The sequence below is a fragment of the Aquarana catesbeiana genome, linkage group LG02 (assembly GCF_042186555.1).
Source record: "Aquarana catesbeiana isolate 2022-GZ linkage group LG02, ASM4218655v1, whole genome shotgun sequence".
NCBI classification, from domain to species: Eukaryota; Metazoa; Chordata; class Amphibia; order Anura; family Ranidae; genus Aquarana; species Aquarana catesbeiana.
Window position 1 is genome coordinate 172343358 of NC_133325.1, and position 16094 is coordinate 172359451.

At 41.7% G+C, this 16094-nt stretch overlaps 1 protein-coding gene across 1 annotated transcript in view; it reads right to left on the minus strand.

Moving 5' to 3' along the window:
• Positions 1 to 16094, minus strand: part of SHMT2 (serine hydroxymethyltransferase 2) — a 144995-nt gene that overhangs the window by 103589 nt on the left and 25312 nt on the right. Inside the window, exons 3-4 of the mRNA XM_073613825.1 lie at positions 15774 to 15853; positions 1512 to 1712 (exon numbers count right to left, since the gene is read on the minus strand). Coding sequence (XP_073469926.1) covers positions 1512 to 1712; positions 15774 to 15853 — 281 coding nt within the window. The remainder of the gene's footprint in view (positions 1 to 1511; positions 1713 to 15773; positions 15854 to 16094) is intronic.

Sequence of the window (16094 nt, forward strand, 5' to 3'; positions counted from 1 at the left end):
CATGTTACAAATGCATCCATGTTTTGACAGCGAGCGAGGGATCTTCTTCCCCAGCTCACTGCCATGATCTAAAGAAAACATGGCCCTTTGGGGCTCTGCCTGCCTGGCTGCGTCATTAATTCATAGTGTTCTGTGAATGGGAAAACAACAGCCTTTGTGGCTGTCAGCTTGTAGTTATCAATGAGCTACCATGGCGCTGTTGAGTGCTCTGCTAGTTCACCGTCTCTTCCTGTCAGTGTGTATCTCCCGACCCGTACGAGAAGACCAATACACTGACAAGTCGGCAGAAGTCCTGCATGGCACCTGCGATCTGCTGATTGCTGGTGCAATTACTTTCCAAATAAAAAAAAATAATAATTGCACGTTTTTATCTGCAAAAAGATGTGCATTTTTTTTTTTTTAAATGGTGAACTTATCCTTTACAGATGCAAGCTTGTAGGACAACTTAGATCCCATAGTCCTTCAACAAGGTTTTCCTATATTGGCCCTAGAGTGCGTACATGGTTGCAGTCAGCCTATTAGTCCTATTCCTATATTGTAGTTGATGTTAGTATGCAATGGACAACTGAAGCGCATTACAGAAGAAGGCTTCAGGGGACCGTTCGCACAGCATAAAAGAAGCCTGCCAGAGCGAGAAATAAGGCAAGTATTACACTGCATTTTTTTCTGATAGGAGTGAGGCTTTAAAGATATCAGTCACAGGGGATTGATGCATTGTTTTCAGTAGGTTGGCAGAACAGCCTGTGCAGGTATAAGAAATATTAAGATACTGAAAGAAGTCTTTACGCCAATGATCTCTTTAATGTGTAACTCAAAAAAAAAAAAGAAATTTTTACATGGTCAATTGAAAAACAAATATTGTTGAGTTTGGTATATGAAAGCGATAAATCTAGTGGTTTCTCATGTTTCCCAGGAACACTATAGTGAAATCTCTGCTTCTGGGTTTCCAGGTCTGAACAATCGACCCCACTGGATTGTTATATTAAATTTTTTTAAAGTCTGGTCACTTATTGTAAAATATAGTGATCTAGAGCAGCCTTTTTCAACCAGAGTGCCTTGAGGTTTTCTTCAAGGGAGCCTTGGTAATTGCCTAATTGCCCAAAAATTGTATACAAGGCAGCATGCGGATGAAGCCTGCCTTTTAGTCACACAAAGCCACAGGTTTTCAATGTGCACCATTATAGCCTTCTAGCTGCCGACCTCCTAATGACCAATGACATCATCAGTTGATAAAGGAGTGTATCATCCTTGTTCCCACCTCTCATCAGTTTTGGGGTCACATTAGCTGAGTGATGGAGAAAAGCGGAGTGAGAAGAGAAACATTGGAATACTAGTCAGTACCAGCTTGCACCTCTAACGTCGGGTGTGCTATGTGTGTGGATGTTGCTCCATTATGTAAAACTATTAGAACAGTTTTAACATTTTAGAACAGGGTGCCTTGAGACTGTCCATTTTAAAGGGTGCCTTGACTGAAAAAAAGGTTGAGGAACACGGATCTAGAGTACACTTACTGTCCTCCATCAGGAAGATCCAGCCCCATGAGGCGGTCGTGTGGCTGCAGTAGGGCTGTGTATGCTGCAAAGTTAGCTGGAGAACCAGAGTATGGCTGCACATTAACTCCCCATTTTCCTGGGTCCAGTCTGAAGGCATCCAAAGCACGCTGCTGGCACAGCAACTCTATCTGATCCACAACTTCAGCACCTCCGTAATACCTAGAAAAACAGCAAGATTTAGTTAAACACTGGTGCATTTTTTTGACTTGTGCCTTCATTTTATTAAAGTATCTCTAGGCAAAACTGGTTTTATACATTTTGAAAAGGGTAGGAATAGGTTAAACCTTGTGTTAGGGCTAGTTTGCACTTGCTTCAAAACATGGCTTTGGACACGCTTTGTTAAAGCTCTCTGAACGCCAGTCAAAGCCCCTGTCACTAAATAAAATAGTTAGCTTACAGTTCTGTTTACACCTGCTTTTGCTTGGGACTTCGGTGAGGCTTCAAGCAAGCTTTGCCATAGATTTCTATGGAGGCTTTGAAGACGCTTTGAAGCACCATTAAAGCTACATGGGGTATAATGTTTGAAGCGAAGTTGAAGCAAAGCAAGGTGTAAACAGGACGGTAACCTATTTTATTTAGTGACAGGAGCTTTGACTAGCGTTCCGAAGCCTTGTTTTGAAGCAAGTGTAAATTAGCCGTTAATGTGTGTTGAAGCCGAAGCAAGTGTAAATGAGCCCTTAAAGTGGAAGTAAAGCCTCCTATCCTTTTCAACCAAGGAAGCTGCCGTCTCGGCCTGCGCATGTGATCAGGTATGACACCAGCCATTGGATGGTTTCACAGTTTGGTTGAGAGCACAACCAATGTGATTGTTAGCATTTCCAGCATGCTGGGGATGTACTTTTTTTTTAAATGATGGGTTTTACCCCCCCCCCCCCAAAATATTAATGAGATCAACACCACAATTCGTACTTGTGATCACTGAACCAAAAAACGGAATCATCTATGGCCAGCTTCCTGCCATGTTGCAAATATGTGATAAGCATGAGGAATGGATAACTATGGCCAATTTCACTTGGAGATCTGTGGAAGCTTTACATCAATCCAAGTGGCACCTGTCAGGGCAGAACATGTTCCCTCCCTGTAACCCCCCCCCCTTCTGCAGACCATCTCCACATTTGCCCCTCTTGTCACCCTTTATGCCACATCCTCCCATTTCATTAACACCCCCTTCCCTTTCCAGTCCCCCTATCACCCTGCAGCCGCCACTTCAGTAAAGTACATCCACTCCATCCTTTTAGTCTTACTGCCCTCTGCGCTTACACTAGTCCACCCCAACTGTCACCCTGAAACCCATAATCTCATTCTGCATTCCCACTTTATCTTCATTGAAAAGAAAAATTTGGAACCACAGCCTGCACTCGCACTGTAAATACTGCCTCATGTACAGCGTTTCCAGTTAGGTTGTGTTTAAAGGGGTTGTAAACCCTCAAGGTTCCTCAATTTAATGCATTCTATGCATTAAGGTGAAAAATCCCTGTGATGCAGCAGCCCCCCCCCAGAGCCCCCCCCCTTTTACTTACCTGAACCTGGTCTTTCCAGCGACTGGGAGGAGCACACTAGCTCCAGCCGATGTCTCAGTTGCTGATTGGATAGATTGACAGCAGCGAGAGCCAATGGCTGCGCTGCTATCAATCAAATCCAATGATGCACGAGCCGGGGGGCGGGTCCGAGTCATGCTGTCTGTTAATGGATGCAGCAGAACACAGGAGCGTGCCTGCACGAGTGCACAGAGGGAGAGCAGCTCTCCATCAAGGCACTCGAGAAGAGGAGGAGCCAGGAGCACTGCTGAGGGACCCCAAAAGAGGAAGATCGGAGCCATTCTGTGCAAAACCAACTGCACAGAGGAGACAAGTATGACGTTTAGTTTTTATTCGTTTTGTTTTTTTAAACGAGCCTTTACATATTTTTTAAAGTGAGTCTAAAGATTTAAATTAAAAAAATAAAAAGATAAATAAATCAAACATGCTGTATGAGGGTTCTTCAAAAAGTCTATGCACTTTTTTTAAACTCTTAAATATAAAAAAAGTGTGGAAACATTTTGAAGACCAAATCATACTTACCTACTCTGCGTAGTGGTTTTTCACAGAGCAACCCAGATCCTCTTCTTTTTTGGGTCCCATGTCAGGTGTCCTGGCTCCTCCCCCCCTGCAAGCTCCCCCTACAGCAAGCCTCTTGCTATGGGCTCGCTCCCAAGCAGCACTCCAGATAATTGACTTTGTCCAGTCACACACTGTTGTGGAAATTTTTAGTAATGTATATTGTCAGATGTCCCCCAGTGTCAGTTTTGCTGCAATACGCTCATGCGCTTTGGTTTTCGCACATAGTGCGAACAGTGAGGAGTAGATTCTAGCATACTGGGAGGCCATGTAAAATAGTCAGACAAGCTGGGTGCCAGTACTGTAAAACACTAGGCAGTACTGCTCCGAAAGTTAGTGCAAGGGTGCCCTGGATGCAGGGACACATTCATAAGCAATTTGAGTCACCATAGGTAAATGTACCGTCCATGCATGGGAGGAAAAAAAAAAAAGTTAGGCTCCCCACCAGTCAGATAGCTGCACAGCATAGGAGGTCTGGGTTTGGGGCTACGGACATGAGACTCCTAAAGATTGGCATATATGGTCAGAGGGTGCAGCAAGGTGTATTCCTTTGGAAGGTACTTTTGATACTTGGAGGTGGGAGAAACTCATCACTGAGTTTAGAACCGGACTCCAGGCTACAAAGACTTTAGACATAGCTCACTTGTGGCTTCAGAAATCTAATGTTGGATGTGTAGTATGTTTGTCTGGTTAAAATTCTTCCGCATGAATTAGAATTTAGCAACTGCTTAGGTGGAAAATAAATTCCAAATTCTTTTGTAGTGTGTAGCATTTTAGCCCACCGGAAAGAACGTTGCTGGGTAAAGCCCATTTTTGTCTTTGCTAAGAGTTGCCATTGACATGATAAAATCAAGGGAGGGGATTGCCAACAGCCCCATCTATAGGTGCAAAGAAAAAAAACAAACAAAGAGGAAACCTGTTTTTCAACTTTGTGTGGGTGACCCATGCAAGGTTTGGAGCTGCTCTTGTGTTTTTCTTATAGTAATTTTTTTCTATGGTTAAAAGAGTGAAGGCAGAATTCAGTCTGGTTGGAAATTGTTCCTAATTAACTATATAATAGTGGATAACTATAAATACACCAGCCTAACTAGATGCAAACTATAACATAGTGATTAACATACAAAAAAGTGAGCCTAGGAGAGTGTTTCACCGCTCAGGTGGATCCAAACCCAGGTGTAAAGTTAATGTGAAGCCTTCAGAGTTGAAGAGTCCCAGGTGCTGGCTAAATGCTGAATGGAGCAAGGTATTGAATAGAAAAATCTATGAGTAAGCACTCAGTTCCGAGTGTGAAACGCGTCAGATGATCCTGTACATCTTGCATGATTGTCTTTTACTTTTGATGGTCCCATTTCTACAATAAAGACAAGTTTTCTACTTCATCCGGTGTGCGGCATCCAGATTTTTCTATTCAATACCTTGCTCCAAAAAAGTGAGCCTGCTGGCAAATGAATCCCCAATTCTTGTGAAAAGCAATTGTGCACACACAGATACTATGTGATCTGGAATTAAAACGACAATGTGTAAAAACAATAATCAAAAACAAATGTCCTTGGTGGTCCAAAGAAACAAAATTGTCACACATGTAAGTGAATAAAAGTTCAATGTGGTAAACTCTGTTGAGAAATTCTCCAATCCTGAAGATAAATGCACCACCTTCACCGGCTACAATACCACCAAAGTGCTCAGTATATGGATGTCAGCTTACCAGAGGGTGTTGACCTTTTTAAAGCAGAGTTCCACACAAAAATGGAACTTCCGCTTTTTGGAACCCTCCCCCCCTCCGGTGTCACATTTGGCACCTTTCAGGGGGGAGGTGGGTGCAGATACCTGTCTAAGACAGGTATTTGCACCCACTTCCGGCATAGACTCCCATGGGAGTCTACGCCTCTTCCCGTCCCCACCGCGCTGTCTCCTGGGAACACACAGCTCCCAGGAGAGAGCGGGGACCACTTGGGACGCGCAGCGCGACTCGCGCATGCGCAGTAGGGAACCGGGAAGTGAAGCCGCAATGCTTCACTTCCTGATTCCCTCACCTAGGATGGTGGCGGCAGCTGCCGAGAACCGAGCGGGTTCTCGGCGTCCCCTGCTGACATCGCTGGACTCTGGGACAGGTAAGTGTCCATATATTAAAAGTCAGCAGCTGCAGTATTTGTAGCTGCTGGCTTTTAATATTTTTTTTTTTTGGCGGTGTGGGTGAACCCCCGCTTTATTGAAAAGAAGGTCAAATGGGCTTTAGCAAGATAATGCTTGCTGCAATTTTGGAGATTGTGGACTGGATCAGCCCCTCACACTGTTGGGAGTAACAGGTGGGATATGTGAAAAAGATGTAGGAAACCAAAATAGTGTAATCCCGTTCAATAAAAAAAAAAAATAGTAAAACACAGTACAAAGTGCCAAGTGTCTGCTTATATTGTTCGAGCACTAGCCCAGCATTGAGGCTGGATTGCATAGCAAAAGAGTGGATGTGTGTCCCACAGTGAAGACTGTTGGCTGGTGTGGGTTCCCACCTACAACGGTGAACAACCAGAGGGAACGGAAATGATGTAATACTTGGTCACCCGATTTGGGGATTAATTTGCCAGCAGGCTCACAGTTTTTTGTATGTTAATCACTATGTTATAGTTTGCATCTAGTTAGGCTGGTGTATTTATAGTTATCCACTATTATATAGATAATTAGGAACGATTTCCTAATTTCATGAGTTGAATCTATTCACCCGATTTGGTTTTTTTTTTGTTTGTTTTTTTTTTTTTGTTTGTTTTTTAAGTAGCATGGCAACTATGAAATATCTCCCTTGCATTTGTATCTAAAGGTCTTATTCTTCTCATTGTTTGTATGTAGTAATATGCTAGAGCTAACCGTGGCGGCCCTCTGACTCGTTGCGGCAAATGTATTTTTGTAGGAACGTGAAACTAAGAATTCGAGAATTTTATTTGTTTTGAGAAATGTAAAAGTTGCAATATTCCTATTTTGGTCAAAGTGGAAATTTAACTTGCAAGTAGATAGAATATTTCACCCTTTCACTGAAAGAACTGAACTTTTAAAGGTATTTAATGGTGAAGGTCTGGTCAGTGAATTCGATAGAGATTAATGTAACTGTATAATCAAATTGGTATTTTTTTTTTTTTTTTTTAAATCAGTCGCACTGAACATACTCCCAAGTTTGGAAGTTGAATCAGTGCTATAGATTGCTTTTTTGGTATTATAACTTGTCAATCCAGTTTTCGGCAAAACACTGCCAGTGTTCTATTGTCTGCCAGGAGGTTCCCTGGCCACTATTTTTTGTTGCATATTTACTGTCATAACCGTATCTCCATTTCTATTCAGCACGCCTCCTATCTTTTGTTCCTTGAATTGGAAAGATGGAGAGAATAACCTGCCCAAACAGGAATAGTAAGATGGGATGAAATACCAGATAAGTTATGTTTCAGAGGTCTATGGCATTTTAGTTTCACTAGATCAAACGGGAGGATGTCAATGACCATTTACCAATATTGGTTTCTTTTGCACCATTCTAAACCCTGCGTCTCTTCTTCCGGTTTGTAATGCGAAAGAAAACGAGGGGAGATAATGGTAAGAATGACAATTTTCAAAAAATACAAACCTCTCTAATTCTAACCAAGTAGGACGACATGTTAGAGTTGGAAAGGCAGACGGCACAAAAAAAACATTGTGTGTAGCAGCCCCCCCCCCCCCCATTACCTACCTGAGCCCCTTCTCTCTCCAGCGATGTCCACGATGCCCTCAGCCATCCAGGACACTCCCCCCGATTGGTTGAGAAAGAGCAGCAGTGCCACTGGCTCCTGCAGCTGTCAGTCAGCCAATCAGGGGGGAGAAGAGCGGGGCCAGGTCGGGCTCCATGTCTGAATGGATACACAGAGCTCTGACTCTGATTGGGTGCCCCCTGTAGCAAGCTGCTGGCTGAGGGGGCACTGAAAGGAGCGAGGGGCTAGGAGCAGCAAAGAGGGGCCCGAGAAGAGGAGGATCTGGGCTGTTCTGTGCAAATCCACTGCAACAGAGCAGGCAAGTATGACACGTTTGTGATTTAAAAACAAAAAACAAGCCTTTACAATCACTTTAGGGATCACCACGATTGTCTTTCTTTGACGGAACTTGAATCAGCAACCATCTATGCCTGTTTTCCATCGCCAGTTTGTGAGTGTAATTGTCACCTTTTATACTGAATTAAATATTTTAACCTACTATGCTCAGAAGGCGCTGCTTTTCTCTTCCTGTGTCTAAGAACCTTTATGTCAATAATTCCAGGTATTACACCCCAGATGGTAAGCCGCACACAGGTTATGCAGTGACCACAGTCGGTGAAAAAGGGTTTATTGAGTTTCAACGTGTCTGGGTTATCTCCATATGAGGTTTGTTTGGAAGTCAACCAAAAACAGGGTTGTACTTTCCTCAGCAGCTGTACATTCCCAGCTGATGGGATAGGTGCAGGCCCTGCAACATGAACTTCAAAAGTAAATAATAGCAAATAAGTAAATAATAGCAGGTAGAAAAACTGCGCTTAGGATAGGCCTATATGGTAAGAGAAAAGGTTGCTGCCTCCCCTACACTGAGCACCTACCAGGGGCACTCAGGGGCTAACGTAATATAAAGTAAACAAATGGGGTAATGGCGCTACCCTGTTTCCCCGAAAATAAGACCTAGCGTGATTGTCGGTGATGGCTGCAATATAAGCCCTACCCCCCAAATAAGCCCTACCCTGTTTCCCCGAAAATAAGCCCTACCCTGAAAATAAGGCCTACAAGGACTTTAATTAGGGCTTATTTGGGGGGTAGGGCTTATATTGCAGCCATCACCGACAATCACGCTAGGTCTTATTTTCGGGCAAACGGGGTACCTAAGAAAAACCTAAATGCCACTGCATATTAGGAAAAACCACAAAAGGTGTAAATAAAAAATATACTCATTCTTTGGTGTAGTTGAGCAGCTTCTTGCAGTGGCTGGCGTGGATCCAGTTGTCTCGTTCCTCAAGCTTTAGGGAGGTTGGAGTCAGCTGAACCTGGTATGGCCCAAGGTATCTTGGTTCTAGTCCTATCCTCTGACGTTTCTTTACAACGACCTAGTCACCTGGTTGTATAGAATGTAAACCGGTTATCATGTCAGGGTCCGGGAGGGATTCATGAACCCTGTGGTGGACCTTTTTGAAGTTCATATAAAGTAAACAAATGGGGAAATGGCGCTACCTAAAAAAAACCTAAATGCCACTGCATATTAGGAAAAACCACAAGAGGTGTTTTTTAATATTTTTTATTCTCTCTGGAGAAGAGACGCTTGAGAGGGGATATGATTTCAATTTACAAATACCGTAATGGTGACCCCATAATAGGGATAAAACTTTTTCGCAGAAGAGAGTTTAACAAGACTTGTGACCACTCATTAAAATTAGAAGAAAAGAGCTTTAACCTTAAACTACGTAGAGGGTTCTTTACTGTAAGAGCGGCAAGGATGTGCAATTCCCTTCCACAGTCGGTGGTCTCTGCGGGAAACATTGATAGCTTCAAGAAACTATTAGATAAGCACCTGAATGACCACAACATACAGGGATATATAATGCAATACTGACACATAATCACACACATAGGTTGGACTTGTGTCTTTTTTCAACCTCACCTATTATGTAACATATATGTAACTATGTAATATTAGAGAATCATACGTCAATACCTGTACCTTCTCAGTTAGTGTATGAGATACTAAACCCAAGTGGTTGGTATAAAATAGGTAAAGAGAGGCCCTTAGGTCCCTAGGTTGATTTAATGGGGTATATAATAATGTGTGTTAAAAAAGGAATAATATACATATGGGCTGTCTATATAAGTATAATGTATAGGCAGATACACTTCAATATATATATATATTATATATATATATATATATATATATATATATATATATATATATATATATATATATATATATATATATATATATATATATATACATATATATATATATATACATACATACGCTAATGTATACTATCACATCTACATAAATAGATAGATCAGCCACAGAAAATCAACCAAGCGAATACAGTACAAATTATATAGTGAAGCTTGAACCCAACATATGCTGCAGTAAACAGGTCAGGTTAATATATAATAATAGTCCCATAAGCTTTTATCTGCATCAAAACCAGTTAGTATAAAGTAATAGTCCCATAAACTTTTATCTGCATCAAAACCAGAACATCATCAGGGTGACTTTGGTGCTTAGAGATGTTTTCAGGTGACTTCTGTGCCCCCCCTTCAGATTACCCACTCACGGGCTCCAAGCACCCCTGCAGGGGTAGTAGGCATGTAGTGCTTCATATGGAGATCACTGCTCCCTGTTGTCTGCGGTGGATGCCCCGGATATGTCCTGGCTGATTGGTAGATGCTGTTTATGCCCTGCCTGAAGTTTGCATGTTCTCCCTGTGCCTGCGTGGAAACCCGGAGGAAACCCACGCAGGCACAGGGAGAACATGCAAACTCCAGGCAGGGCATAAACAGCATCAGATAAAAGTTTATGGGACTATTACTATATACTAACTGGTTTTGATGCAGATAAAAGCTTATGGGACTATTATATGTTAACCTGACCTGTTTACTGCAGCATATGTTGGGTTCAAGCTTCACTATATAATTTGTACTGTATTTGCTTGGTTGATTTTCTGTGGCTGATCTATCTATTTATGTAGATGTGATAATATAAAATATATATATATATATATATATATATATATATATATATATTATTTTGAAGCGTATCTGCCTATACATTATACTTATATAGACAGCCCATATGTATATTATTCCTTTAACACACATTATTATATACCCCATTAAATCAACCTAGGGACCTAAGGGCCTCTCTTTACCTATTTTATACCAACCACTTGGGTTTAGTATCTCATAAACTAACTGAGAAGGTACAGGTATTGACGTATGATTCTCTAATATTACATAGTTACATATATGTTACATAATAGGTTAGGTTGAAAAAAGACACAAGTCCAACCTATGTGTGTGATTGTGTGTCAGTATTGCATTATATATCCCTGTATGTTGCGGTCATTCAGGCGCTTATCTAATAGTTTCTTGAAGCTATCAATGCTCCCCACTGAGACCACCGACTGTGGAAGGGAATTCCACATCCTTGCCGCTCTTACAGTAAAGAACCCTCTACGTAGTTTAAGGTTAAACCTCTTTTCTTCTAATTTTAATGAGTGGCCACGAGTCTTGTTAAACTCTCTTCTGCGAAAAAGTTTTATCCCTATTGTGGGGTCACCAGTACAGTATTTGTAAATTGAAAGCATATCCCCTTCTCAAGCGTCACTTCTCCAGAGAGAATAAAAAATATTAAAAAACACCTTTTGTGTTTTCCTAATATGCAGTGGCATTTAGGGTTTTTTTTTTAGGTAGCGCCATTACCCCATTTGTTTACTTTATATGAACTTCAAAAAGGTCCACCACAGGGTTCATGAATCCCTCCCGGACCCTGACATGATAACCGGTTTACATTCTATACAACCAGGTGACTAGGTCGTTGTAAAGAAACGTCAGAGGATAGGACTAGAACCAAGATACCTTGGGCCATACCAGGTTCAGCTGACTCCAACCTCCCTAAAGCTTGAGGGACGAGACAACTGGATCCACGCCAGCCACTGCAAGAAGCTGCTCAACTACACCAAAGAATGAGTATATTTTTTATTTATGTCTTTAGCTTAGTGTATTTTAGCAAGGGTAACGATGCACAACATCCCAACTTATTGATTAAAGTGCACCTCCAACTAGCTAAGAAAGCGAACAGAACCAATTGCTGTGTCTGCTCTAAATCTCCACAGAGCCTTGGTACCCCAGCGATGGCAGTGGTACATGCTATATATGATGTTTGTATTGGCATGAGGAAATTTGAAAAATTAGTAAAGACTCCAAACAGAAACTTGTCAATAGAACTTAAGGATACATTTCTAGGAGGGTAAAATTAGTTCTGTTTTAACAATAGCTCTGGTTCTTGCCCCTCCCTCACAAAACCAGTATGGGTGTTGGACAATAATTTGCTCTCTACATATCTGGAAACATATTGCTTACAGTATGCTGCAGCAAGAAACTCCTGATCCATCCCTGACATTTCTGGTATCATGTCTAATGGAACTTCAAGAACTAGACTAGGCTGGAACAGGAAGTTTGTTACTGCCAGGATCACCAGGTTATCATAGGTATCGGGACAACTGGGTAGCCCACAAGTTTGCTTCAGTTTTGGTAAAGGGGATAACTTTGTAGGGTCCAGTGACAAAGTTCAGGCCATATGGATAAGTTTAGATCCATCCCTGCAAGGCAAAGCCAAAGCAATAGCTAGTGAAGGTTGGGATCCTTTTAAGGGTCCGGGAAACTTTGGGGATTTTTTATATTTTCCGTCGGATCATGGTTGAAGGAAGTAAAAAAGGATGTTTTTGTTTCTATTCCGAGCAGATGACCACATCTTCCACATCTTCCTCACTGAGATAAGATTCGTTGGAAACCGCATTGATGTTTTTTTTTTTGTTTTTAATAATGAAAAACTGAATAGTATTCTCAGAAATACACATGATAAATTTCTCAAGATATGGAAACCTTGGGTTAATTATCACCATGCAACATTTTCCATGGAGAGTTTGATAGCTCTATGAGGAACTCAATGCAGAGGCTGAGAGTCCCGAGTCATGCCTTCCTCTAACCACTCCTTTTCCTACACACCTACCCAATAATCTCCTATATCGGGACTATGAGCCTTCATAAATTCTCCAATTTTCTACTTTCTACACACACACAGATTGTTTCCCACAGTCTGGAAATGGAAAGCTCATCAAAACGAAATCTGGTCCTCCATCTAGTCCCTTTCCCCCCCCCCATGCCTTCATTTTCCCTATACTTCCCCTTTCCCTAAGTGAATCTGGGAACATTAAGCCCTGGAATGGAACAACCTTCATATTTCAGTTTGAGTTTCTGGATGCACAAAAGCCACAAGACACTGTTTATTACATATTTTATCTGGTTAGTTGACTCCTTGCATCTTGTAAAAGTGATTGCAAAATCTTTGAAACTAAACAAATGCTGGAATTTTCTGTTAAAATGCTAAAATTAGTAAATAAAACTATACTCAGAAACCGATTTAAAAGATCAACACACATTTTACTTAAGATCATCAAAATAATTACATTCCTTTAAATATATTGATACCATGTTTTATGGGGTTGGTTTCTGAAAAGGTGAAAATGGGATTAAAATATTATATATTGGATCTTATCTAGTAAAGGGTGTTCGTATATATATCAGCAGAGAACAAGGGATAGATGGCAGTTTTGGTAAAGAATGGCTTTTCACTAGCCATGCATTAAAAGTTGTTAAAGTGGAGGGTCACCCTAAAATAAAAAAAAAAAGTGCATTAAAATTCTTAAAAAAAAAAATAAATAATTTAACTTACCTGAAAACCCTGTTGCTAGGCAGTATTCCTAATCTGCCTCTTCCTATTCCACGGTGCTTCCTCCTCTTCGGCCAGCTGCTTCATTGCCTTCTGGGACATGTGTGTGTCCCAGCAAACAACGGGGCCATTCACAAAGCTCCACGCGACTCGCGCATGTGCAGTAGGAAACAAGAAGCCGCAAGGCTCCACTGTCCGTTTCTCTTAGTTAGGATGGTGGCGCCGGCAGCCGATCCGATGGACGGATCGACCTCGGGGGGCCAACATCACGGGCTCGCTGGACAGGCAAGTGTACTTCTAAAAAGTCAGCAGCTACAGTGTTTTCAAAAAAAAAAAAAAAAAAAAGGCCGGAACACCCCTTTAACCCACACTAATAAACATCATATAATCCTTTTTGCTTCGTAATGATATGTGCTTCTGTGCTACCGTTTATACCGGTTTTCAGAGTGCCGCTCACATAACCGGCCAGCTCTCTCCTCTCCCCGTCTGACATCTGAAGTGGGCGGGGCTAAGATTCCCCTGCTGATATCAGGAGAGGAGGAGGAGAGAGCTGGCTGGTCAAACGGCACTCTGAAAACCGGTATAAAAACTGCATTTTTTTTTTTTTATAAAAACACATACACACAACACTGACACAGGAGCAGACAGGCAGGGAGGGGAGGGGGGAGGAGGACAGAGGAGAGCTGCAGATAGCAGCAGCTGATGGAGGCACATAAACTGACCACGCAGGAGGGGAGGATCCAGGAGCAGATCAGAGCTGACAGGCAGACGGGGGGAAAATTGGAGGAGAGCAGACACACAGCGGATGACGGAGGCACGTAAACTGACCATGCTCTCAGAGCTTAGCAGCCATGGTGACCGTGGTGGGTTTACAGGGGGAGGGCAGAACCGGGCAGGATCAGCCAGGTATTTCAGGTGATACAGGGGGCCAAAATTACACAGCGCAAGCACTGTGCTGTAACATGCTTTAAAAAGGAGCACTTTTTTTTTTTTTTTTTAATGTAACAAACACTTAAGGTTTATTCACATTGTACTGCGTTTTTAAAGTACCTACTCAACTGAAAACCAAAAAGCAAGTTAAGGTACCAAAATTTTAAAGTACAGGACTTTGTGTGTCAGTACACATCGAAAACAGTACATTTTTTTCTTGTTCAAGAATTTTATTAAAGAAGGTTATGATTAATCTACCGCTGATGTGGAGGTCCATTATCAGCATATTATTATGGTGTGTCAACTTACTTTAGTGGATTTTTACCCGAAATGAAAAATGTAGTATGGAGAAGGGTTCACAATAATGAGAGGAAAAACAGGTAGGAGGAAAAGGAGATAGGGGGTCCCCGTAGGTAGGTTACTCCCAGAGGGTAATCGTATATCTACACGTTATAACGTCAACTACCATGGTATAAGTACTTGATCTTTGAAGTCCGGTGGTAAACAGTGTTTAATCCATGGTTTCCATAGACTATTAAACTTAAAAACAGTTTTTATCTAAAGCTTCCATCTTTGCGTGTAACAAAGATTGGTTTGGCCATTTGGGTGGGGATGCATCTGGTTTATTGAGTAACTGGGAATAGAGTGTTGAGATCCTTCCCCTACAATGTGGGTCTTTAAAGCAAATGACAAACAGTACAATTTTTTAAGGCCATAAATATCTGCCTGCATTGCAAGAAAAACAAACAAAAATAAAAAACAAAAACAAACAAACATACACACACACACACACACACACACACACGGTCCAGGAGCCCTAAAGCTTCCTCTGTTCATCCACCATTGAGAGAGTGTTATGCCCCGTACACACGGTCGGATTTTCCGATGGAAAATGTCCGATCGGAGCGTGTTGTCGGAAATTCCGACCGTGTGTGTGCTCCATCGGACATTTTCCTTAGGATTTTCCGACACACAAAGTTTGAGAGCAGGATATAAAATTTTCCGACAACAAAATCCGTTGTCGGAAATTCCGATCGTGTGTACACAAATCCGACGGACAAAGTGCCACGCATGCTCAGAATAAATAAAGAGATGAAAGCTATTGGCCACGGCCCCGTTTATAGTCCCGACGTACGTGTTTTACGTCACAGCGTTCAGAACGATCGGATTTTCCGACAACTTTGTGTGACCGTGTGTATGCAAGACAAGTTTGAGCCAACACCCGTCGGAAAAAAATCCTAGGATTTTGTTGTCGGAATGTCCGAACAAAGTCCGACCGTGTGTACGGGGCATTACACTGTATATACTTGGCAGCAGAAAGGACTATATATGTACATTCATCCTAGGTTCAAATCCTATGCCAAATCGGTGGCAATTGCAGTGTACGAATCTGTGCGACGCCACATTTGCGGTGCCGCACTGATTCCCAAAGAAGTTTTTGTACTACTTTTTCAATTCAGGGTGCGATTTCTATTGACATCTGTGCAGAAACCCGCACAGATGTCTCTGAAATTGCCCCCGAACTCGGGACTGACATGCAGGAATGAAATCTGGCACGATTGCATTCCCACAGTCAGTGTAAACCAGGGCTTAAACAGGAATGGTTGTTCCTAAATAACTAAACAGTGGGAAAATCGATTTCCTTGTATGCCAATTTCACATTCTAAAAGATAAAGACAGTAATACTATAAAAAAAGAGATACCAATTTTCTAATGGCACAATGAATATTCTTACCTCTTTCCAGGATAGCCCTCAGAATACTTGTTGTTCAGACAGGATCCAAGGGCCTCCAGAGCTGCACGGCTACAAAAATTCTATTGAGGAGAAATAAAGTGAAAATTTTCATTAAACTGGAAAAAAAAGCAATAAGTTTGTGTAAACATAAATGCAAAGCATATTTGTGAAACACTGCAAAGCAATAGACACAATACTTGCAGTTAGATTGGATAGCCCTTTAAACTGAACTCCAGGCAGATAGAAAAACATCAACTAACGCACCTATGTATACATTAATATCATCATTACGTGTATTTTTAACATTAATCAGTTCAAGTA